Here is a 26411-nt window from a genome sequence, read left to right as displayed (position 1 = left end):
CTACTTCTATCAATGGTCCTTGAGATGCTTCTACAACTTGATTGGAGTCCACCTGTGCCTAAATGAATTCACTGGAATTTATTAGGAGAGCCACACATTCCTTTATATAAGATCTCACAGTTGATGGTGTATGTGAGAGTTAAAACCAAGCCACAAGGGTCGAGAGAATTGTCCGTAGACCTGCGAGACAGGGTTGTGTGAAGACACAGATCTGGCGAAGGATACAAGAACATTTCTGCAGCATTGTAAGTGCCCAAAAGCATGGTAGCCTCCATTATTCTCAAATGGAAAAGTTTGGAGCTACCAACATTTTTCTTACATTTTCTAATTATTCTTTACTTTTTTTCTTTTGATTATTGCCCTTTCTTGCATTTATTTACTATTATTCTTTACTTTTGTTTACAGTATGTAACACACATTGAATTACCCCTATATAAAATGCACTATATAAATAAACTTGCCTTGCCTACTAAGCCAACTTAATGGTAGGGTAAGGGATGCTGAATTAAGTCATGTATGTTTGTGCTTATGTTTATGCTTAGCAGATGTTTCTGTCCAAACCAACTTAGTCCTACACTATATTTAAACCAAAGACCAACAAAACTTACTAGAGAGGTAGCTCCCGTCTCCCTACACAAACTGTTATGTGTTAGAAATAGCGTCAAAGCTTAATCTAGATTCATTAGGCCTGAAATATTTCAAGCCTTTTTCAATATTTCAAGCGTTTTTAATCTTGGTTATTCTAATCTTGATAATTATGGTTTACTCATGGAAATCACAAACCAAGTAGACCTATAGGCTATATGCCTACATTTTTTTTTAGGGAAGAGGAAGGGAAATTACTATAAAGCCCACCCTAAGATACAACTAGGTATAGGTCAGCAAAAACAGCATAGATAGAAGCTATCACTTAGCCTACCTGTCATTCTCTCACTTTGTTTTGTCACTTTCTATTTACTCTCGCATGAAATCGATTTACGGGAGATTTTTTAGATTTTTTTAGACGCGCTCCACAACAGCAAAACTGGCGTAGCCTACACAGATGTGAAAATACGTGCCCGGTATGCAACATGCGTAACCTACAGGCGTAACCATCATGCGTAACGCCCCCGACATGTCATAAGCGCCCCTTTCACCACTGCCTTATTCACAGCGCCGTCCCCATAAAACATTGTCCGAACGCCCCCTGGGGCGCTACTGGCCCGTTAAGAAACCCTGCCAGTCGGACAGGTGTACTTGGGAGCAGTGGTTAAATTGGCTTTTGTAGGGAGGGGGAGCCCTTATTTACGGTGAATGGTCATCGTTCAAAATCGCGCCGTAAAATGACTTAATGTGTCCTTATACTAAAGGGGCTCTTTTTCCAGTATTAATGTATGTAGTTATTCAAACAAAGAGAAATACTTTACAATTCACTTACTTTATTATTCTTTTTTACCTTTAATGTTAAAGGGCAGGTTGTGTCTTTCTGATTATGCACTTCTGGGTTTACATCTTCAATCTGTACCGCCTCCTAAAATCATCTTCCATCTTCATTATTACAGATCAGGGGTGTCATTAGATCTAGAGGTGCACTGGGGGACAAGTCCCCCTAGGGGGGTCCGGGGGCATGCTCCCCCGCAAGAACATTTTGTATATTTTAACGTTTAAATGCATCAATCTGGTGCACTTTGAAAAGAAATTCAGAGTTTAGACTTCATTATTTTTATATATGGATGGAAATATTTGTGCTGTAGCCTGTAACTATTTTGCGCTTCAGAATTTTAACCATGCACACACAGGTGGAATAGTTATGATGATACCGCAATGTGTTTTTATACCAAAGTGGCTTTTTTCCCAGTATTAATGTGTAAATGTAGTGTTGAGTAGTTATTCAAACAAAGAGAAATACTTTACAATTCACAATTCATTATTTTTTACCTTTAATGTTAACAGGCAGGCAACAGATTTCACCCTCGGAAAATGTATGAAATTGAACATGTTTGAAAATATTGTTTTTTAAACAAGAAAATGATGTTGATTTAAGAGAATCATTTTTTTGGCAGTTTATGTTATGTTTGATTAAATCACATTAATTACAGGTAATTACTCAACTCAATGGCTACGAAACAACCCGAACAACACTTGAGGCACCTGTGTGCAGGCATAACAGTTTACACTTTAAATATATCACATTTACTTATTCATGCATTCATCAGCTTCCAAATAGGAGTAAAGGCAGGCTCCTCAGGTTTATGCTGCCTTTGTCTACAGGCAGCATGATCTGCTGACCTCCTGGTCATCACCCACTTCCTAACAAACTTAGTTGGGTTCCACAACTCTAGTGGTGGACCCACTAACTTTATGAACATTAAAGAGGACACATTCACAATCTTCAGCTGATTTCTCAGTGGTGAAACAATAGCATTCATTGCTGAAAATCCCCTTTCACATTCAGCTGTGCTCACAGCCAGTGTGTCTACTGTGTGTTTTAGTTTTAGAAGACCCTCTTTAATTGACATGTTAGGGTTTTCCTTGTAGTCCCTGTAACCCTGTTTGACACTGCAGTAATTCATTGCCAGACTATCACACAGTTGCCTTAATTCCTGTTCTCCATACAAGAGTGGCACTGGAGAGGGCCAGGTGTCAGGTGACAAGATATTTATCTGATTGAAAAGCTCCAGCTCATGCTCTGGGACCATCCTGGACTGCATGCTACAACTGAGTGCATGAAAAAACTTTTCACAATTTATTTTTATTTGTCTCCCACCAGTTTTCAACGGAACCCCCTTAAAAACTCCATCCTGAACAGCCTGACAGGCAATCTGGTAATGAGGGCCTGGTGTCTCCATCATTGCTAAAAAAACATCAGCCTGCCGTTTAACTTTTTTTTAACCCTTCTGAGAGACGAATTTCTCTGTTTTGCAATGCCTCAGACAAGTCTTTCAGCTCCTCTAGAGCATCCAACATTAGTCCCAAATTGACTACAAAACCCTCTGACGATAATTTAGCTGCAAGCCCTTCATACATGCACCTTTCAGCCGAGGTCCTCGATGTATCTTTAGCAGCACTAATAAAGTGCTGGTGCAAAGCACCATACATCTTCCAGACAGCCTCAACTGTCCTGTAGGTCGATGAGGCAACCCATCTCACATTTAACACACGACCTATTTTTCAGGAGACCAAAATAAATAGGCAGTAAAACGACACGTCGACTAAAAAAATGCTGTGGACTAATTTTCACGTTGACTAATCGCGGCAGCACTCGTTGATACTTAATTAGCTTAGTTGGCTTTTTTGTTTCTGACGGACTGAATGAAAGTTTCGGCTAGCAGCTAGCAGCAGCAGCACTAGTTCTATTCTTGACGTTAGCTTGGCTCATTTGTTATTTCTCGTGTAATTTGCCTTCAAAAACAAACAAGCACTCACCTTGTTCCACCAGACAGACAGCTTGAATACACGTAGGCCTACTGTATCTCAAAACAACTTTATGAAGTTCAGTTGTCTAAAAGTCAACTAGTTTCCCCTTGATGGCTGTGGGCGGGAACGATGATAAACTGTGCAGGTTGTAGAAATCTGGGGTATTTCTGTATGTATTCTGATGTGTTCATCTGTGTTACTTGTGTGTTACTTTTGTGTGTAGTAGAGACGTGGAGAGGTACATGCCAATGTTTCACTCCCTAGTTCTAATCCTTAGGCGCCTGTGTGGCTGCACATAGGATTTACCAGAGCCATATAATACCTTTAAGGTACGAGGAAGCGACTCGGGGAGCATCTTATGCCAAGACGCTCAGCAGCAGCCCGCTTCTACTAACTACCACACCTGTTAGACTCTGTGCAGTTTTACTGTTTGAGACTTAGCCTGTGCTCGGTTAGTGAGTGTTGTACCATCTACAATAAATTATTTTAATCACCGATCCTGATCCAGCCGTCAAGCTTTATTGACCATCTTCAGTACAGACATCAGAACTAAAACACAACGCAAAACGATCGTGAATCCAACATTTGGTTTCCGTGACCCGAACGCAAGAGGAGGGGGAAGACGAGAACATCCATTCGGCGAGGTCAGACTGAGTCTTCGGGTTCAAACAGACGTCGAGGGCAGATTTTGAAACTTCACATCTGTAAGAAGAGTCTACTTTGGGCCCCGGGCTGACGTGACCAACCCCAGCTGGAAGCCTACCAAGAGGGAGGACGCTGTGCGCGTGTGCACCCGCCGCAGTGAAGAAACTCTGACCAGGTGAAAGCAAAGAGTTTTTTTCTCCTCTGTGCGTGAAAAGAACCAAGAGTAAAGTTAAAAAAGAAACATAATTTAGGGAGTAAATTAGAATTTTTTGATTTAAAGCTGCACATTAATGAGAGTATTGAAGTTTGTGTCATTAAGTGTTTTGACAAGTAACGTACCTATATCAATGATTGATGAGCTCTAGATGTCATTGGATATAAGAAGTTTTCTGATAAAAAAAGTAAACGGTTAAAGTGTACACATATTTTGGGTAATTGGAATAGATTCGTGAACGAATTAAAAGAAGTAATCGATTAACTACGGACAAGCTTGGGGGATTAAAGCTTTTCTTTTTCTGTACTGCCATTACATGCTGAGCTGTGTGGGTTTTGTGATAAGCTGAGCTCCGGTAGGTTGAGGAGGCGGAGCTGCGCTCCGGCCCAATTTAACCTCCCAAGTTGGGAGACAGGTGAGACAATTAGAAAACGAAACTGTGTCTTGCAGGGTGTCTTACAGGAGCTCAGGATCCATTTTGATTGAGACGATAACCTATTCGCAATTGCGCGAAAGGGAAGTTAACTCAACAATTAGCCCAGGTAAGGGGATAATTCAGGCCTAGCCTATGAGTGATGAGAACTGTGAGAGATGTAGCTTAATGAAGGAAGACTATTTTGTAACGTTAAACGTGACGACTAGGCCTACTTCCGCTCGCTCCGTGTTCTATCAGCACCGTTAGCCTACAGGCTATGTGGATTATATCTTTAAATTAATCTATAGGCCTACCTAATTAATGTGCCGTTATAGGCTATGGTTTTGACATGGAGGGTGCTCAAGCTTTGATTAGATTGGCTACATCATTTTAGCCTATTAGTAGGCCTATCGCCTAGGCTATTTTCGGTGAACGTGTTCAGGTTGGCTTCAGTTTCCTTGATTCCTTCCGCCTTGGCTAAGTTGGTCACCTCTTCACAATCAATGGCATTCATGGATGATTGGTTTAAATTGGGGCGATTTGGGTGTCTGCGACGATAAAGTGAAATATGTCTTTGTTGAGCGAGTCTGGTAGCCTACCAAGTTAGGTATCGATAGTTTCAAGATGGACACTTAAGGCTGTGGCATACGTACTCCTCCGTCACATTTGCGCCTGTGGAAGACGTGTGTAATTTTTGATTCATTAACACGAAGCATACTCCAGTTTCTGTTCTCTTAGGCCTACGCTACCTCAAACATATTAGGCTAGCCTTTCTGTCTGTCAGTGAGTCAGACACTGTTGGACGCAGACAGAGCCACAGAGTGCTTAAAATGACAACATAGCCTAAACTAATTTTGTGAATGTGCACTTTTTTTGTGAAATTCTTGAATATGTTATTGAATTTGCATCTAGAAACATCATGAAGAGAACAAAATCCCCAGTATCATCCTCAACAGAGAAAAGGTAATTTTATTATCCAGATTCTCAATTGCGTGTGGATTCCTTTTTTCAAATATAACTTTTAAACTTTACAAAATGGACTGTGTAAAATAAATGGCTATGACTAGACGCTTCAATGATTCTAGGGTGAGGGTCAAAATGGAGAGGTCCGACTCACCTGCACCCAGTTGTTTGTCTGTAAAGTCGATGGATCCACCAGTAAACTTAAAAGAAGACTTTACATCTGATTTAAGGTCAGCTGAGAAGTTCAGACTTTTTTATTTGACTAATCTATTTCAGGTTTGAAACAGAATAAATGAGACAAATGGTCTGAAGGAGATTTGGGTTACACTTTACTTGACAGTATTGACATAAGAGTGACACAACACTGTCATGAACCTGTCATAAGCAAGTTATAAGCATTTATGACATAACGCTTCCATTATTATGTTTATATTTATGTATGTGTATGCTATGGACTTGTGTCTGCAATAAAACTTATATATATATATATATATATATATATATATTAAAGGTGCGATTTGTAGGATTGTTACCGAACGTTCTGTAGGCCAAAATAAAAACACTGGTGAATGTTCTCAAGACTACCAGACGCGAGCCTCTTCTGGGTTGCCAGATGAAAACTTAGCTAACGTTAGTTGACCTGCAGCTGCTTTAACGTTTCTCCAACCATGACCCAGCTACACATTACGGAAACAGTGAAAACAAAAAATACCTAACCAACGTAACATATTTAGCTGAAGTTTGCGATGCAGATGAAGTTTAGCCTAGGCTACCTGTTGTGGAGAAATATGGCCAGCTCTGCGTTAGACTTGATATTCTTCGTTTGACAAAGACATCACCATCTCAGGAAGCTCCTCCGATGTCCACTTAATTTGTTTCTTGTTTTAATTTTAGAAATTTGCCTGCCTCTCGTAGGCGTTCATGACTACAATTGACAGCAAGTTGACAGTTGGCCTTTGCTAATTTGGCAACACAAATAGGAGGACACGCCAGCCCATTATTAATATTAATAATATTCTAGAATTAATCGTTCAAAACATAAACGAAAATTCCAAGAGATTCCGCCCCGTAACTCATTTTTTTACATGGGTTTTGCGGGGTTTTACGGGTTAGAGTAATGTCAAATAAGCCATTACTTCAATTCATCGTGTTTCCTTACTCTCTGACAACATATGGTGATCATTTTTGGAATGATTGCAGTTTATTTTCCATTATTTCCTACATACTGGTCCTTTAAGTGACATTTAGTTTTTGTCATTACAAGTTGGGGTTAGGTGTAGGCTTATGGTTAGGGTTAGAGTTAGAGTTAGGATTAGGGTTAGGTTAGGGGAACATGATATTTGGTGGAGTGGTTGACTGTGAGTGCACTGGCCGATTGGATCCAACCACACCAACAAGGAGGGGAATAAGGGTAGGAAGAAGTCAACTGTCTAAAAATAAAATAATAAATATATAAAGAAATATTTAATTAAGAAATTATGTATATTAGAAAGGGGGAGAAAAAAAGAAGAAAACCCTTCATTAATTATTTATTTATTTATTTATTTAATTAAGATGAGGGGTAGGGGTTGGGTTTAGGCCAAGGGGCTGGTTAGGATAAGGGGTGGGGGGCTGGAGTTGGCCTTGGGGGTTGAGGTTAGCCTGAGGGTGGGGGTAAGGGTTAGCCTTAGGATAGGGGCTGGGGTTGGCCTAGGAGGTAGGGTTAGGCTAAGGGGTTGGGGTTAGGCTAAGGGGCTGGGGTTGGAATTTAGCCAAGTGGCTGGAGGTTAGGTTAAGGGATGGGGGTTGGGGTTAGGCTAAGGGGTTGGGTTAGGGGAACATGATATTTGGTGGAGTGGGTGACTGTGAGTGCACTGGCCGATTGGATCCAACCACACCAACAAGGAGGGAAATAAGGGTAGGAAAAGGTCAACTGTCTATAAAATAATATATATATATATATATATATATATATATATAATATATATATATATATATATATATATATATATATATATATATATATATATAAAATATTTAATTAAGAAATATGTATATTAGAAAAGGGAAAGAAAGAAAGAAGAAAAATAAATAAATACTTAATGAAGGGTTAAGATAAGGGGTTGGGTTTAGGCCAAGGGGCTGGTTAGGATAAGGGGTGGGGGGCTGGAGTCGGCCTTGGGTGTTGAGGTTAGCCTGAGGGTGGGGGCAATGGTTAGCCTTTGGTGGGGTTGGGGTTAGGCTAAGGGGCCGGGGTTGGAATTTAGCCAAGTGGCTGGAGGTTAGGTTAAGGGGTAGGGGTTAGGTTAAGGGGTTGGGGGTTAGGCTCATGGAGGTATTATATATAACTGGAGAGAGTGACTAAGTCCCACCCCCATTCATTTCAATGGCCCATGCTAGGCGAGCTACTTAAGCCAAAAAAGTTTGAAATTGACCGCAGCCATCTTTATGAAAATGGCGTTTCATGGGTGTTCGTTTCCGGCACCAGCTAGAATTAGCCTATTAGATTTCACGTTACAGACAGAGACAACGTCAGGTACAACGGTATGTCGTTGATGAGGATTGGACATTCCCTCAGAGGAAAAGAATTTGTTCAGGAACGCGCTTCACTTCACCTCGTTATAAGCGCAAATTTATTTAATTGGATAACATTTTGGGAATGGTGGTAGAAGTTTGCCCTGTCTCTGAAGTCCTAGGTTATTTAATGTGATATATTTATATGTGATAATAAACAATGCGAATCAATATTGAGTCACTTTAGGCTACACACATAATGATGCCAGCGCAAATTAAACTTACCGATAAGCGCACATCCCTCGGGTATTGTGGTTCGAGCAGGCATTTCAAGAGTCTGCAACTGTAGCTGATATTTGGCTTTTGCCTCGACTGGAAGCCTGGCCATTTAAATCAAATGCATAGCCTAATCATGTGAATGTTGCAAGAAAGCAAACTAAATAAGTCATTGACATTTGTTTCGTTTTTAATCACTTGAGGAGATGGGTTACATGATCCAGACGTTGCGTTGTCATGGACTACAGGTATGAATACAATCTATGTTTTAAAATAGTTTTCATACACAACGCAATGAGTAGGCTAATAGGCCTAATTTGATATAGGTCATTGCTATGTATCTGCTAAAATGTATGGTCATAATCAGTTACCTTGTCAACCCACACATAAGGCAAATAATATCCTGATATGACATTGACTTTTTCTTTTATTTACCACAAAGTCCGGTATAATACAGCCTAACCATGTAGGCATTAAGACAAGTATCAGTAGCTTAATCCAAGTAGTTAGTTGTTTACTTGTCGTCTTGCAGAAATGCAAACCAACGTGCTACGAGGACGCTTCGTGCCCAACACTAAACTTCGTGCATGAACCGTCATCTACCAATCAGCATGTAAAACTGGTGCCGGAAGTTGCAACCATGTAACGCCATGTTTTCAAAAATGTCGGCGGCCAAATGCCATGCTAAGTGGCTGAAGCTAACCCTTCAAATCCTGACCCCCTGGTTAGGCTAAGGGGTTGGGGGTTAGGCTAAGGGGTGGGGGCTGGGGTTGGAATTTAGCCAAGTGGCTAGAGGTTAGGTTAAGGGATAGGGTTGGGGTTAGGCCAAGCAGCTGGGTGGGGTTAGGTTAAGGGACTGGGGTTAGGCTCATGGAGGTATTATATATAACTGAGAGAGTGACTAAGTCCCACCCCCATTCATTTCAATGGCCCATGCTAGGGCGAGCTACTTAAGCCAAAAAAGTTTGAAATTGACCGCAGCCATCTTTATGAAAATGGCGTTTCATGGGTGTTCGTTTCCGGCACCAGCTAGAATTAGCCTATTAGATTTCACGTTACAGACAGAGACAACGTCAGGTACAACGGTATGTCGTTGATGAGGATTGGACATTCCCTCAGAGGAAAAGAATTTGTTCAGGAGCGCTTCACTTCACCCTCGTTATAAGCGCAAATTTATTTTAATTGGATAACATTTTGGGAATGGTGGTAGAAGTTTGCCCTGTCTCTGAAGTCCTAGGTTATTTAATGTGATATATTTATATGTGATAATAAACAATGCGAATCAATATTGAGTCACTTTAGGCTACACACATAATGATGCCAGCGCCAAATTAAACTTACCGATAAGCACATCCCTCGGGTATTGTGGTTCGAGCAGGCATTTCAAGAGTCTGCAACTGTAGCTGATATTTGGCTTTTGCCTCGACTGGAAGCCTGGCCATTTAAATCAAATGCATAGCCTAATCATGTGAATGTTGCAAGAAAGCAAACTAAATAAGTCATTGACATTTGTTTCGATTTTTTTAATCACTTGAGGAGATGGGTTACATGATCCAGGCGTTTGCGTTGTCATGGACTACAGGTATGAATACAATCTATGTTTTAAAATAGTTTTCATACACAACGCAATGAGTAGGCTAATAGGCCTAATTTGATATAGGTCATTGCTATGTATCTGCTAAAATGTATGGTCATAATCAGTTACCTTGTCAACCCACACATAAGGCAAATAATATCCTGATATGACATTGACTTTTTCTTTTATTTACCACAAAGTCCGGTATAATACAGCCTAACCATGTAGGCATTAAGACAAGTATCAGTAGCTTAATCCAAGTAGTTAGTTGTTTACTTGTCGCCTTGCAGAAATGCAAACCAACGTGGACGCTGAGAGGGCCTTTCGTGCCCAACACTAAACTCGTGCATGAACGGTCATCTACCAATCAGCATGTAAAAACTGGTGCCGGAAGTTGCAACCATGTAACGCCATGTTTTCAAAAATGTCGGCGGCCAAATGCCATGCTAAGTGGCTGAAGCTAACCCTTCAAATCCTGACCCCCTGGTTAGGCTAAGGGGTTGGGGGTTAGGCTAAGGGGTGGGGGCTGGGGTTGGAATTTAGCCAAGTGGCTAGAGGTTAGGTTAAGGGGGAGGGGGTTGGGGTTAGGCCAAGCAGCTGGGTGGGGTTAGGGTTAGGGACTGGGGCTAAAAGAAAAAACAAAAGGTAAGTGCAAGAATGGGGCTGGGGGTAAGGGATTGACTTAAACCAGGAAAAGTGCTGTAAGTGCTAAAAATCAATTCATGAAAACAACCTTTGAAAATCAACACGACACTGCAAAATAAAAGGTAACCACATCTAAGTTGTGTAAAGGATAAAAAGTAAAAGTCCTGGGTAGTCTAGGGGGAGTGGAAGAAAGAAAGGGGGTAATAACAAAGTAATAATGGATTAATAACATTTTAATATAATAATATAAGTATTTTATAAATAAATAAGACAGGACCTGGGAAAAGAGGGGAAAGGAAAAATGTAGCTTTATTGAGAACCAGAAGAAACAGAGGAGTGGATTAGTTGAGACCAAGGGGGAAGAAAGTGTGAAGTTTATTAAAAACACCACTTTGGACGCTATTGTCTCTTTGATCCGGATCAATAAGTAAAGCACCCACCCATAGTAGACAAGTCCTAAATATGCGATAGTGAACGTCAAAAAGTCTAGTTGCTCCTTTTTGAAACGGACTGTCAGAAAAGACTAGGCTACAGGCACCCAGGGCCAGCCGTAATTTAATTCGACCTGAAGTAGGTTAGCCTAAATCGCAGCCTGAGCTGGCTATTAACGTGCTTTTTAGGCTCACCAAAGTGTAGCCTACACATGGACACAAATTGCATGCTTAAATAGCCTAAGAACTATTTTTAAACTGTTTTGTTAAACTGTTCAACCGTAACACTTCCCATCACGCATGCACATCTTCCTCTCCCTCTCTCGTGCACTCACACACACGATGGCAAAGCATCCTCTTTGTGACAGGTCCCTTAACAAGCACATAGCCCATTGTGTAGGCCTAGTCTATGAAAATAATTGCTATCACTCAGTTCTTGGATTAATATCATACACAGGATTTACATGTGATGCAAGTTGAGAGACAATTGTATATCAAAAGAAAAGTTTGCATAATTAAATGCTTTTGAGTGAATTTTTTGCAGCATATCGCCTTTACTATCTACCCCCCTTTTTGACAACTGACATATCGGTTTTACATATCGGTTATCGGCCTCCTGTTTTGGTAATAATTGATATCGGTATCGGCCCTGAAAAAAACATATCGGTTGATCCCTAGTTAGAAAGTTGCCTGTTGGCTTCTAGGAGGTATTGGTGAGTGTCTAAGATGACTATTTTGGAACCCTTGTCGGCTGGTTTAATGATAATGTTTGGGTTGGGTCCTGGCTGGTGGGTGTTGGAATAGGGTATCCTTACCTAGGGATTACCCTTACCCTAATCCTATCCTAAGAAAAGGATTAGGATAAGGGTTAGGGTTCATGTGTCATGACAGTCATGTGCTTATGACAGTGTCATGTCACTCTTATGTCGATACTGTCAAGTGTTTTGAGTACCGAGATTTGAGTACAAGAAGTGTACAAGATTTACTTGAATCAGCAAATTTTATTTAAGGTGAATAATTATCAGACATTGTGCTGTTTTGACTTGGCTGCTGTTCATATTCATATTGTTTTGTGTCAATGTGTTATGTGGAGTGCTTTGGGTTGCACTCTGTGCATGTTAAATGTGCTATACTAAATAAAACTGACTTGACTTGACTATCGAAGAGGGGAGGAGTATGCTGTCTTAGGGAAAACCATAATGTAAATTAAAATGTAAAATTCAGGTTTTAAATTAGTTTAACAAATTTGCATAAACGTGAACACCAATATATGTACAATCAGTCCTTTTGTGTGTTTGACCCAGTAAGATGAACATATCCAAAGTTAAATAAAAAAAATATTGATATTCATAGGGGACTGAAACAGAAACAACATAAAATAGTTGTCTGCAGTGTCCTTATTTGCATAATTTTGTAGAAAATAATGACAATGTAGTATATTTGAAATAAACCATATCTATGTCCAGCTACCTGATTATAGTGACACTAGTGTAGTGTCAGTGGTATTTTGCAATAGCATTATCCATTTGGGGCACAGTACACAAGAAGCCTTCCCTGGCATTGGCTTTGACATCAAATTTAGTGTAATTGGCATGTGACAGCATCACCTTTACTGCAATAGTCTTCCTTGCCTTACATTTTTTCATACTTGATGTACCAAATACCAAACCACATACCAAAATGTACAGATATGCTACTTATTTAAAGAACAGCCATATATAATCTATGGACAAGCAGAACTCACTCCATGGTTTATACTTATGCATTCAGTATGGGTAGTTTTATATGCAGTGTTTCTGCTAGATTTTTTGTTAAAACTGGTCGGGTGTCACTCCCCGGATTGTTTTTTTAATTCTTTGCTAATCACACCATTTAGTCTAACGTGACTTGTGAGGGACAGGATTCAGGAACTAAGACAGGCCCATCTTCTGTCTGACTCACGTCACGTTAAAGGTGCCATGTGTAAGAATATCCAAAAAATGAGCTACGCGCATCAAAAGAATGAGAAGAAATAAGGGTGATGATGTCATTAAAAAAATAACAAGGTATAGTGCTGCAGAGATATCAACCTGAATTAGCATGCTAAATTACTAGCCACAGCCCGACAGGTGTCATAATACCAGTTTCGGCCATGGGAGGCGGTATGCGGGCAACATAACCGCCAGCCAAACTGCAATGCACGTTTCTCGGTTGTTACTCGGGTAGACCAACTCACTTTCTAGAGGTATACTGCCCCCATCTTTTATGGAATGTGGAGTATGAATTGATTTTTGGCAGACATTACACATGGCACCTTTAACCCATGCATTAAACCACATGGTCACTTGAACGCTTGAACATACCGGTAGTTCAAGTGACAATGGAGAAACGCTTAGCTTACTTCGTTATGACAGAAATTAAGTTTTGTCTCCTTTACTTTATAGTCCGTGATTCACATCAGGCATACTAGGCCATCACCGCGAGTGCATACAAAATGTTTTGCAATTTACCTTCGTTACTACCAGCAGTCGTTGCTTTTTTTTTTCTGTGTCGATTCGAGTGCACATCTAATGTAACAGCGGTGTCTTCGCGGATATCCTCTCTCCAGTTTCATTTTTGTTGTTGTTGCGAGCGAGCTTAGGCCTATAGACTACAATATGGGAAATACTTTATACGATCAGCGTCAGAAATTAATGGGTTTTCCTTGGCCTGTGATATACCTTTCCACCAAGTTGTGCGAAAATTGTAGTTTTTGCGATGTTGATGAACATGAGTAGCACATGAAAGCTCTTGATAGCGCATGCCACTAATGTCTATAAAAACAATATATTTATAGAATAAAACTAGACATGTACCTTGGATTAGCATTGCTGTTTATTCTTAAACTGCAATTTTCAGCAGCCAGCGGAGGGCATTTAGCCTAGGCTACTATGCTTCCGGACAATATTTTGCATCTCCCCTAATTCTGAAGCAGTGGCACCGCTAAATGAAGTGGAAACACTTAGAAGAAAGTTAATGCTTTAAATAGGCTACATCAATACACAGTATATAATATGTGAACTGAAACTGGACGGGCCATAATAACCACTGACTAGTTTAGGCTACTTATTGTTAAATTGCAGTGTGAGCGGCAGCCATCAGGGGAGGATACTTCGCAGGTTTATTTAAAAAGCAAATGTGCGTCTGCCCTGATTCTGATACCGTGGCGGTATTAGTTAAACTGTGGGCGGCCGCCATGCTGAAATAAACGTAGAGGAAACACTGATATGTGTATATTATAGGTTAATATATGCAATGCATTGTACTTCACATTGTACTTTCATATTGTCTGCTTTGAAAAACTTGAACACTGAACTTGACTCTTGAGTAGAACTAGAGTAGGACTCTTGAGTATTGCAGTGTTGGTAATGGATATCGCCACGACTATAACGACCTTCGGCCTGGCACCTACGGCCAAATTACAGCCATGGTGATATCCTTTACCAACACCACTTACACTCGTGCCATTGCTTAATAGTGATATTGCAATTTTATATGAAAATAAGGCTGCCACCCAGAGTTTTTGTCTGGGAAAAACTGACTTATTATTTAATTCACCGCACCGCCTACCACATTTTAATATTCAAAACATTTGCTTAGAAACTTCTGTGACCTCATAAACAAAATGTAATAGGCCAGTAGCCTATTAATTTCAATTTCAATTTAATATCACTTATAGAGTGCAAAAACATTACACGTATCTCATGGCGCTTTACAGAGTGTTAAACAATCAGAGAAGGCCCATGAGTAACAGGGGCGAGGAAAAACTCCCTAGAATTGAAGATCTGCTTAGGGTCAGTACAGAACAGTAAGGTCTGTTTACATGATAAATTAATAAGTTAGTTAGGTGTAGAGAAAAAAACATGGTGTTTAATGCCACCTGAGGTGTATGTTACAAAGAGGTGAGATGGTTACATATCCATTATGATAATGCATGAATCTGATTTAGTGTCAGAAAGTTCAAATTGTCCAGTGTAGGAAATTAATTGTTCAAGGGGATTAGGAGTTGTCATAGGGCAAGTAGTGGGTCGCTAATTCACTTTCATCAATTGAAAACATGCATAGTAGTGACATAATAGGTCCTACAGTAATTTCATCAATAGGTAGGGTGGCTGGCAATAAGAAAAGTTGATTTATTAACTTGGCATAGTTATTATACATGTAGCTCATTTCATTACACTAAGCACAAACATGATCCTGAGCTCTGTGTACAAGTTAATAAGGCATGGTTGAACCATTGTAGGTAGCTGATTAAGAATGACTTTACTGCAACATACACTAATTGCTTAAGCCAATTATGCTTTATGCACATTTCTTCAATGTCTCTGTGTCATTGTGTCACTGAAATGACCAAATATAGGTTTCCTCAGCTATTCTCATGCATGGTAACTGATGCACAAAACCCGTGCTTATGAATTGGGGGCTAATATGTAAGGCTTTGTATGTGTTACAACTAAAAATTAGATGGCTGTATCCCTTGAAACATCCTCCCATTGTCTACTCTACTACTGTGCTGCAAACTTTCATTATGGTTTTGAATGTGTTGTGATTTCAGAGTGAAGTTGGAAAGGTCAGACTCACCTGCATCAAGCTGTGTGTCTTTAAAGTCAATGGACCCACCAGCAAACTTCAAGCAGGAATTAATGTGTGATTCAAAGTCAGTATAGCAACCTTCCAACATTTTAAATGAGACCTGTTTTCAGGTTAATGATGGATGATCTAACTTATAGACAGTTTGCCAGTTCATCCATTTATCATCAGTTCTAGTATTAAGAATATCTGTGTATTTAACTGCAGTGACAAAACTTCCATGTTTACAAATAAACAGAGTATATATTTGACCCAGTGAGGTCATGTGACCACATGCAGCATCAGAAATATTATCAGTTGATTTTTTTTATTTCACACTTGTAAATTGAATATAATAAAACAATTGTATGATCTTTTTGACTGAATTTGTTGTAATTTCAGAGTAAAGAAGGAGAGGTCAGACTCGCCTGCATCAAGCTGTGTGTCTCTGATGTCAATGGACTCACCACTAAACTTCAAGCAGGAATTATGTGATTCAAGGTCAGTATATTAACCTTCCACTTTTGAGATAAAACCTGTTTTCAGGTTGTAATATTAAAATGGGTGATCTAAGCCTGTCGTTCTCAACCAGCGTGAGTTTGTGATACGTTTTTGCACAGGCTCATGAAATTGGCTAGAGGGGTATACAATCTTTGTGACTTTGAATATGTTGTGATTTCAGAGTGAAGGCGACATCAGACTCACCTGCACCCAGCTGTGTGTCTCTAAAGTCAATGGACCCACCAGCAAACTTTAAACAAGAATTTGCATTATCTGACTCAAGGTGACTTTTGGAGGAATTCCTTAACACTGTACATTGATATTTTTTAACTCAGTTAAGTGTGTTCTATAGCTATGGAGAATGGTTTCTGTAAACTCCCCCTGTATAGACTCCTGCACCACAGGTTAATCCCCAGACCCAGACTGAGAGTGCAGATAAAGACGCAACATTTCCAATTTGACCCATTAGACCACTCTACAGGTGCTCTGCCTATTAGAATATTAGTCTGAAACGCCAGGATAATGTTGCTTGGTTACTTAGAGCAAAGATCCTTTAGAACACTTTATCAACCGTTTCTGCTTATGTCTCTACAGTGAGCCATCAGCCAGTCTTCTGACAGAGGACCACTTCAGATGTTCAGTGTGTAAGGAAGTGCTGAAGGACCCAGTCTCCATCCCCTGTGGACACAGTTACTGCAGGCAGTGCATCACCTTATACTGGGCCCAGCCTAACCATGCAGGACACTATGCCTGTCCCCAGTGCTCACAGACATACAGCTCCTGTCCTGCACTTTACACAAACTCAGCCTTAGCAGTGGTGGTCCAGAAGCTCCAGCACTTCAGTCCTGTTCCTCCTGCTCACTGCTATGCAGGTCCTGGAGATGTGACCTGTGATTTCTGCACTGGGAGGAAACTCAGAGCTGTGAAATCCTGTCTGACCTGCTCTGCCTCCTTTTGTGAGTCTCACATCAGGCAGCACTACACAGTTCCAGCACTGCAGAAACACACACTGGCGGAGCCTGAACATCAGGAGGAAAAACCCAAGAAGCAGTGTGAGGTTAAGACTGAAGACTTCAAACTGGTAAGATATAAATACTGATCACACATATTGCTTTAGTAGCTGTTTTTTTTTTTTTTTTTTTTTCATATGTAGTTTTTGGCATCAGAAAACCCATACAAAATGGAGACCTGAAATATGTGAAAGGTGATCAGACCCAAACATTACTACTACTACTACTATAACTGACTCAACACACCTCGGAGGGCATTGACATGCAGCCTGGACTAACTTATTAGTCAAGTGCATCTCTAGCAGAGTGAAGGAGATTGCTTCAGCAGAGTCTGGCTGTTAGATTGATTGGTTTGCTGTCGATGTAATTATGACCTATGTTTCAAATCAAATTATAATTCCACATCTACTTCTAAGCTCTCCATATCATGTGTCCATCCATACCCACTTAATCTTCCTTTCCACAGGATATTGACCAAGGGCTCGAGTACATGTTTGAAGAGCTGGGTAAGGATAAAGGATCTGGATGACCATATAAACAATCTGGTGACTTCACTGTGATAGTGTAACTAGTGGTACTAGAAGTTGCTTTGAGGTTCTTGCAGTCTCAACCAGAGTAGAGATGACATTTTCATCATTAACTGCAGTCTATTGTTGTTGTTTTTTTAAGTATATTTTTGGGGCTTTTTTTGCCTTTATTCCGACAGGACAGTGAAGGTAGACAGGAAGTGAGTGGGAGAGAGAGAGATGGGGTGGGATCGGGACATGACCGCAGGTCGGATTCGAACTTGGGTCCCCGTGGGCACTAGGACCCGTACATGGTATGGGCGCCGTAGCCTGTTGTGCCACAGCGCCCCCCTTGTTTTGCTTTTTAAAGGGACACGAGGCAACGTTTTCGTGCTAATTAATCATCTTCGTAAGTCGGTATATGGTTAAATGACTCATTACAGGGTGAATGAAGACTCTCTCGTCCGCCCCTACTGCCTGTAGGAAGAATATCCCGCTTGCAAGTTCAGTGTATCGTACCCGCCGACCTTCAGTCTCACAAAGTCTCAGACATCGCGAGAAGCAGGATCAGTTTACATCCTGCATCCACAGCACAGAGGTAGGCTAACGAAACGTTAGAGATTGTTGCAAACGTGTGTATAATGGCAGAGCTGGCGAAGAAGCAGCGAAAACCCTTGATGGAAGATGCAAAGACAAGGAAAAGAGCTTTAGACCGAGCGAGGGCCCGCACATGTATCGACACGTACAGATGCTAGGGGGAGTTTCATAGAGAAAAAGCATCAGGCTTGCCTGGTATCCCTTTAAAGGTACTTTGTACTTTGTGTAGGTTTGAGTTGTTGTGAACACAACTTTATGTTTACCTGTTTGTTGAGTTCACAATTCCATGGATTTGCATTCCATCTAATACAGTACCACACTTACAAAGTCTTATTACAAGAGACCTTGCTTGTTTCTTGTTTGCATGCTTAATTTAATGGATATTTGGGCACTGTGGTGTCTTGAAACTTTTTTTTTTTTAACGTGTGTGTGTGTTCATCCTATCTCTACTCACCTGTGTCTTATGTTCCCAGAAGATAACCTAGTTAACCCTTAAAGGAGTACCGTCACACCGGTGTGACGGGAATGTTGAGAAATGAACGTTCTAAAGAATATCTGGGTTCATTGAATTCAACATAGAATTTTTGAACCTTCAATTGTTGCGGAACTTACAATGTTCAAAAATCTACACCTTTAATTGGAGCAGTGGGCAACCAGGCACCCAAGCAGGAAGGCAGCCCTCTGCAGGACACCGTGATGCACCTCAACAGGAACTCTCCGAAGTGAGCCTTTAGTTTTGCAACCAGTCAACAGACATGCAATGTAGGAGTGATTCATGGGAATAGTGTGAGGTCAGGAAAGTGTTTCCTTAAAACACTTTTGAACAACCACTGTGGATAGAGTGGTGAAGTCCCGCCCCTTCTACTTCCCGTCCATGGGACCTATCTTTAAAAATCTTTAAAAAATTATGAAAGGGAGTTAATGGAGAGATAAATATTATTTTTTGGTCCAGTTTGAATTGTGCCACAAATTTCACATATGATGTGTGTGAATTTAAAAGATAATTTTTCACGTCAAGAAAGTACTGTTGTTCGATAGACTTCAAAAGTTATGTTGGTTTTGTGCGAATCCACTCAGTGGACTACATCTCTCGTCTCGAACGATGTACGTCACCAACGTAATGAAACGATAAGAGCTGTTATGCTAGTTAACGGTTGCATCTTGCTGCCTGCTGTGTCACTTAACAGTATGTAATGTACAGTCTATGGACGAATGCAACTTACCTGATGTGTTTAATCCTCTGACTCATGGTATTTTCTTCGGCAAGGAAACCCCAATTAAGACCTGTTGCTGGTATGCTTGTACAATCTAGTGTGGCTGTGAATGAGCTAACGTCACTAGCGCGACTGATGGGTTTGTAGTCGTTGGAATTACCATCTTTTACAATGTTGTAATTCAATAGTTACGAAACAAACTGCAAATGTCTTTACATGAAAATTTGTCTTTAAAATTGACAAACATCATATGGGTAATTCAAGGCACAAGTCAACCGGGACCAGAAAATAATTTATTTTTCGCCATAGACTGCCGTTCAATTTTTTTTGAAAGATGGGTCCCATGGAGGCAAACGGAAGGGGCGGGACTTCACCACTCTGAGAGTGCTCAAAACTCTCCTAGATGTGTTGGAAGACTTTGTAGAACTTAAAAGTATTTGTTAAGCTGCCAGATAACGAGCAGATGTCTAGGTGAGGTTTTTCAAGGATTACTTTATCCATGGGTGTCCTACATAAGGGGTGTTTAGGTAAGGTCATGCAATATTTGGTACAAACAGTTTAGGCTATAACATTTTTACTGTGATATATGTAGTTATTCAATGTAGCTTGAAAAACATAGTTAAAAAACATGGGGGCAGCCGTGGCCTACTGGTTAGCGCTTCGGACTTGTAACCGGAGGGTTGCCGGTTCGAACCCCGACCAGCAGGCACGGCAGAAGTGCCCTTGAGCAAGGCACCTAACCCCTCACTGCTCCCCGAGCGCTGCTGCTGTTGCAGGCAGCTCACTGCGCCGGGATTAGTGTGTGCTTTACCTCACTGTGTGTTCACTGTGTGCTGAGTGTGTTTCACTAATTCACGGATTGGGATAAATGCAGAGACCAAATTTCCCTCACAGGATCAATAGAGTACCGGTGTATATATACTTATACTATACTACTTATAGTTAGGCTGACATACGAGATGTGAGACCTTGTTTTTGGTGTATAAGATTCCAACACATGGTGACATTTAACTACTTTTAACATTTACTGGGGAGATTGACCTTTGTAATAATTGGCATATGTAAATCGCTTTGAGTAATGGTGTAATGGTGTCAGCCAAAAGAATAACTATAAATATAATTACCAGTCAAGTCCAAGTGAAATGGCAAAATTTGTTTTAGAATTTTGCCATTTCCCTCCTGCTTTTATGCATGGATTAATTTAAATCTTACCTATACTTGTAAGCTAGGTTGGTCTCTCAAAGCTGGTACTTGCTGAGAGTGAATGCTCTCTCCTGATTTCTCCCTCTCTTCCTCTTCATCGCTGCAGCCTAATGAACAGTAGCAACACCATGCCAACATTCAACCTGGCATCCATAGAGGGCATGAGGAGCTGGTATGAGGAGATCACACAGGATCTGCGCGATCACCTCATCCAGTTTTTGTAAGCCGTTACACACACACACACACACACACACACAATTTAACAAACTTTCTTTCCAGTTGTGTTACTTACATTCATCATGTCTCTTCATTAACTGTCACATTACTGATGTCACATTGTATGTTCAGATCATGATCCTCCCATTTATTTTACTCACCCTCATCTTGCTCTCTAGTGTTAGGACACTTTTCCCGATGCCAAACATTGATGATCTGAACAAACTTTGGATCAAGAAAATGGTGGAAGTCATACGCAAGAAAGAGGAGAACGTGTACAAGTTTGCCAAAAGCAGGGTAAGTGATTTTCTGTCTGTTGTGTCTGGATGGGAGCATTACATTACATTACATTTGGCTGACGATTTTTAGCCAAAGCGACTTAAACATGGTTAACAGTTTAAAGCTTCTAAAACAAGTCTCCCAACTATTTTAGAGCAATTTAAAACAAATATAAAAGGTTAAAGAGTACAATAAGAAAAGTGCATTAGTGAGTTGTTTTTGTACAGTTATGTGGTCATTGTAGTCAGGTGATAAGCACTAGAATTAGAAGGCTAGTTGTACATGCTGAAGAAGTGTTTTGAAGATGGAGAGTGGTTTCCCTGCTCTAGTAGAAACTGGTAGCGCATTCCATTAATGAGGAACAACAGATGAGAAAAATTTGGATTGACCTGAGCGTACCGGGGCATGAAGGCAGCCGGGGTGGCAGTGTTCTCTGCTTTGATCCAAGTCTCAGTGAGAGCAAGGAGTTCCAAAGAAAGGTGGTTGGCATAGCTAGCAATGAAATCAGCTTTGTTGACTTCGGATTGACAGTTCCACAAGCCCATGGAGAAAGAGGTTCCTGTAGGTGAGGACTGTGTCTGTTGCCTTTGTTGGTGCCTGTGCTCGGTGAACTTGCACAGGTAAACTGGCTCATCTTGACCGCGTCCGTCTTACACAAGGACAGCTGAAACGAGGGCTGCCGCCTTAGCAATAGCCTCTATTTTTAAGCAGTTGCTGGAGAACCAGGCATGGCTTCTGTCTGGACTTCTGGAAGTGTGTGTGTGTGTGTGTGTGTGTGGTCATTGGCTGGTGTATAGGACACGTAAAAGTTTTGTTGTGTTTTGTTTGGTTACATGGTTAATAATCTTAACTCTTTCGGTCTTAACTGGGATATTTCCTCTTTGTTTTTGTTTGACCATCATCATATTTCAGGCCGAGTATTACCATCTCATGGCAGAGAAAATTTTCAGAATTCAGAAGATAGCGGAGCAGTTTTGGCAGAAGCAGAACTTGAAAGGGAACTCAGTGGGGGAAGGCTCCGGAATGCCCAACTTCAGAGAACTACTGCTAAGGAGGCAACTGCTCAGCAGCAGCAACAACAACAGCAGCAGCAACAACAACAGCAGCAGCAGCACAACAACAGCAGCAGCCCAACATGGACCAAAGCCCGCAACAACATGCTGTCCCAGCAGCAGCGCTCTGCCAACAATGGACCAAAGCGGCCCCATGCTGGCTGACAACATACAGCAGCAGCAGCAAATGGCAGGAGCAGCAGCAGCAGCAACAACAACAACAACAAGGAGGTATGCCAGGCCAAGGCTCGAATGCAACATCTCGCCCCAGTTCAGTGAACTACTGCCAAGGAGGCAACTGCTCCAGCAGCAACAACAGCAACAGCAGCAGCAACAGCAACATGGGGCAGGCATGGCAGTAGCCAACCTCGGGATCAGAACGCCATGCTGTCCCAGCTAGGGAGTATGGGGGCAGGCATGGCCTCTATGAGCGCTCTGCAGCAGCAGCAACAGCAGCAGCTCCAACAGCGTCCCATGCTGGCTGACAACATACAGCAGCAGCAGCAAATGGCAGCTCTCCAACAGCAGCAGCAGCAGCAGCAACAACAACAACAACAAGGAGGTATGCCAGGCCAAGGCTCCGGAATGCCCAACATCTCGCCCCAGTTCAGAGAACTACTGCCAAGGAGGCAACTGCTCCAGCAGCAACAACAACAGCAACAGCAGCAGCAACAGCAACAGCAGCAGCAACAACAACAGCAGCAGCAGCAGCAACAACAGCAGCAGCCCAACATGGACCAAAGCCCGTTTGGGTCGGATCAGAACGCCATGCTGTCCCAGCTAGGGAGTATGGGGGCACTGCATGGGCCTGGGGTAAACGATGTGATGTCCGGTAACAACCAGGATCTCGGGACTAATATGAATCATAATGGCTTAGACATTATGTAGCATTTCCATGCTATTGGAAACTGCCACGGCACCATTGGGTGAGGGCAGTTTAAGGTTTTCCTATTATTATTTAATATTTTTCTGATATAAATGAAAAGAACTGAACTTCCTATGGGAGATGCTTCATTAAATACACAAGTTGACAAATTAATTAAATAAATGAATGGTAAGTTATTGCTGTTAATATATATTTTTGCCAATTGTGTTCAAATGGGTATGGGTGAAAAGGGTTGGGCAATATCCTTGCTTAGTATATGACACAAGTACTATTTTTTGGGGTCAAAATGTCTGCCTTTTTACAAATATTTTTAAGATTTTAAAAGTGGGTATTAAAAATTAAAAAAGAGAAGTTAGTGAACATAATAGCTTTGGGTTTTTTTCCTCCATAAAAGCGGTCTTGATTGTAATCATTTTGCAGTTACTTTTTTTATGATATTACTCATCTTCATCGGTCTAAATATCAAAGTTTTTTCCATTACACTTTGTGTTTTGGCCGGTTTATAAGCGTATGTAGATTCAGACTGCTTACAATTCACAAAGAATATATTTTTGTTAAGGACGGAATGAGGCAAGGATAACGGATGAGTTCATCTTTTTCATTATTTTCATTTAACTCTTTTTCTTTTTTTTTTTTTTTTTTTGTTTTTTTTTTTTTTTCATGAGGGGTGTTGGGCTTATCTGAACTTTTTGGTAGTGTTGCTAGGGAACTGATGGCTGGCTGTTGCTGGGATGTGTGGGAAACGGCAGTCCTACGCGTGTCAAGGCTCTCCTGCACTCAAGCACCCTCTCCCATGAACGTGCGCTCCTCCTCCTTTTCTCTCTCTCTCTCTCTCACTCTCTGTCTTTCACTTTCACTTAGAACCATGAAATTACTGCTGACACTATAGGTGCACTGCAGGCATCGGCTTTTGGCTTTAGAGGAAGGCTCAGTTACAGGACACTGTGTTGTTGTCTATCGAGGAGACCTTTTTTTAAAGGGAGAAAAGGAGGAGGGAGCTTTGCAAGGAATCAATCCCTCACGTCTGGGAGGGTGGATGGGGGAAGGATTGTCCTTTTTTCCCTCCCTCTCTGTTTTGCCATCTCACTGACTACGCTCCCTCTCAGCCTTCTCTCTCTTCAAACCTTCCCCTCCCAGGGAAGCACTGCGCCGACTTCCTCTCTTTTCCTCTCCTGTGTGCTGAGTTTATGGGATTTTAATTTAATAATTTTTACTGTACAAAGAAAAACAAACTGTGGACTTTAATAATTAAATACTGTTTTTTTGTTTTGTTTTTGTTTTGTAATAAAATGTAAATTGATAAAACAAAAAATTTGTACAGACTTACTGATGGGTAGGCGAAAAACTAACTTTTTTCTAACCGTGTTTTTCCCTCTGATTCATGCTGGTAGGAGCGGCCGAAGTATAGGCAGCTTAGATGGAAGGGGCTTCACCCAAGACGTGAAGTGTAGAGGTTTTGGGGCGGTCAAGTGTAGGCTGAACAAGCACCATCGCGCCTTCTCTGTGTACATTTCAGCTCTTGAAATGATGATTGTGCATTATCAATACTCTGTTTCACACAATAAATACTTTGCTGTTCACACACACACACACACACACTCTCTCTCTCTCTCTCTCTCTCTCTCTCTCTCTCTCTCTCTCTCTCTCTCTCTCTCTCTCTCTCTCTCTCTCTCTCTCTCTCTCTCTCTCTCTCTCTCTCTCTCTCTCTCTCTCAATCTATTTCTCTCTAGCAGCAGCAGCCGCAGGGAGCCCCAGGAGGACAGCAGGGCTACAGTGGCACCATGTCCCAGCTAAAAGCTGCTCTCCAGCATCAGCTTCAGCTGCAGCAGCAGCAGTATGAAAAAACGTTGTTTTAGAATTTTCGAACGAAGGTTCTGGTAGGCTAGTTGGGGCTTTTACATATATATATATATTTTTTTTTTTTCTTTTGCCAATTGTGTACAAAGACAAGTGACATTTTTCTCCCTTATAGAAAAACATGTTTGGGGTTGGGTGGAGAGGAGTATTTATCTGTTTACCTTTTTTTATGAGATAGTTTTAAGATTTAAAAAAGTGGTGAAATGTTAAAGAGCAAGTGATTTAATGCAATTAACGTTTTTATTGTTTTGTTTTTATTTTTTCTCCATCAACCAGTCTCTGTTTTCAGTTTTGCAGAATGATGTGGAGTATTATTATTGTTTTATATTATCAATCCAAACATCATGCCTATCTTCCTTGAAAAGTTATAGTTTTGCTTTACTTTTTCAAATGGTTTGTTATGTAGGCTACCCTGTGACTGCTACAATACAGAAAGAATGTATTTTAACTGTTGAGACTGGGTAGATGGACTGTTAAAATGGGTAGCCAATCAAATTACGGTTATGTTTAAAAGCACACTATAGTACACCCCACCGAACATCTGGAAAACTCACCAGCAAGCAGGAACGCAACGCCAGCCTGAGTAAGTTATGAGCCACAACAGTACTTCATACTCCATCATCTCCAAAACTTCCTCTTGGATGAGGCGGACTATACCATCACTCCCCTACTGTACATGTAGAATACACTTCAGGCCCTTCTCCATGCTCTCCTGCACGGCATAATGTATTACATAATAACCAAGGTGCCAGCCTTCGATTTCTAGCAATGATGTGTTTTATCAGAGCATTAGGCCTAAGCTTCTGTTCATGAAGTCTTAGTTTATTAAGCCCCTCTTGAATCACAATGGTTCAGCATGATCTGCAGAGTACATTACTGTGAGTCATAAGGTGACAAATATAAATAAATAATAAATAATATATATATATATATATATTTTAAAATTGTGTGTGTATCCTTCTTTCCCACCTGCCACTTTCATAATACAATGACTACTGAGGACCAGTGTTGATATGACGGCTGCCCAAAGAGTTAGGCATTTTACAATTTAGCCCTACATCATCACTAAGAAATACAAGACACCCTTTGGCTGTGAATAATAATCTTTATTCATTCCAACTTTAGGTCAGTTTAAGTTTTTTTCTCTTCCTGTGAAGTTGACCTAAAAAAAATGAAAGTAAATTTAAAGAACCCTCAAACAAAAATATTTTGTATAATTTTCTCTCTTGTCTGTCTTTACACACAATACATGGCAAGCAGATCAGCAGTCAGCACCTCTATATGGATTCACTCTCGCACACACAGACACACAATAAGCGACAGTGTTGCAGGGTTGGACATGAATTACAGGGACCAAAATGGGCCGTAAAACTGAGACCCTGCTGGTTTCACTTGGGGTAGTTATTTGGATGAAAACATTAATTTAACTCACCACCATAATCATAATTT

General features: G+C 40.9%; 2 protein-coding genes across 2 annotated transcripts; both read left to right on the top strand.

The window, feature by feature from the left end:
* Positions 1-4692: 4692 nt before the first annotated feature.
* Positions 4693-22581, top strand: LOC125295271. Its single transcript, XM_048244535.1, has 13 exons — positions 4693-4797; positions 5583-5633; positions 5738-5863; positions 15628-15729; positions 16044-16142; positions 16324-16425; positions 16737-17223; positions 17619-17658; positions 18902-18977; positions 20779-20892; positions 21068-21185; positions 22080-22402; positions 22491-22581. Exons 2-13 carry the CDS (start codon positions 5590-5592, stop codon positions 22579-22581), a joined length of 1722 nt encoding a protein of 573 aa, XP_048100492.1. The 5' UTR covers positions 4693-4797; positions 5583-5589.
* A 15-nt stretch (positions 22582-22596) lies between these two features.
* LOC125294854 (serum response factor homolog A-like) lies at positions 22597-24560 on the top strand. Its single transcript, XM_048243893.1, has 2 exons — positions 22597-23145; positions 24497-24560. Exon 1 carries the CDS (start codon positions 22604-22606, stop codon positions 23105-23107), a length of 504 nt encoding a protein of 167 aa, XP_048099850.1. The 5' UTR covers positions 22597-22603; the 3' UTR covers positions 23108-23145; positions 24497-24560.
* Positions 24561-26411: the final 1851 nt, after the last annotated feature.

Source organism: Alosa alosa, chromosome 5, assembly GCF_017589495.1.
Source record: "Alosa alosa isolate M-15738 ecotype Scorff River chromosome 5, AALO_Geno_1.1, whole genome shotgun sequence".
NCBI lineage: Eukaryota > Metazoa > Chordata > Actinopteri > Clupeiformes > Clupeidae > Alosa > Alosa alosa.
The sequence above is the reverse complement of the archived record's forward strand: the minus strand, read 5'-3'. Positions and strand labels throughout refer to the sequence as shown.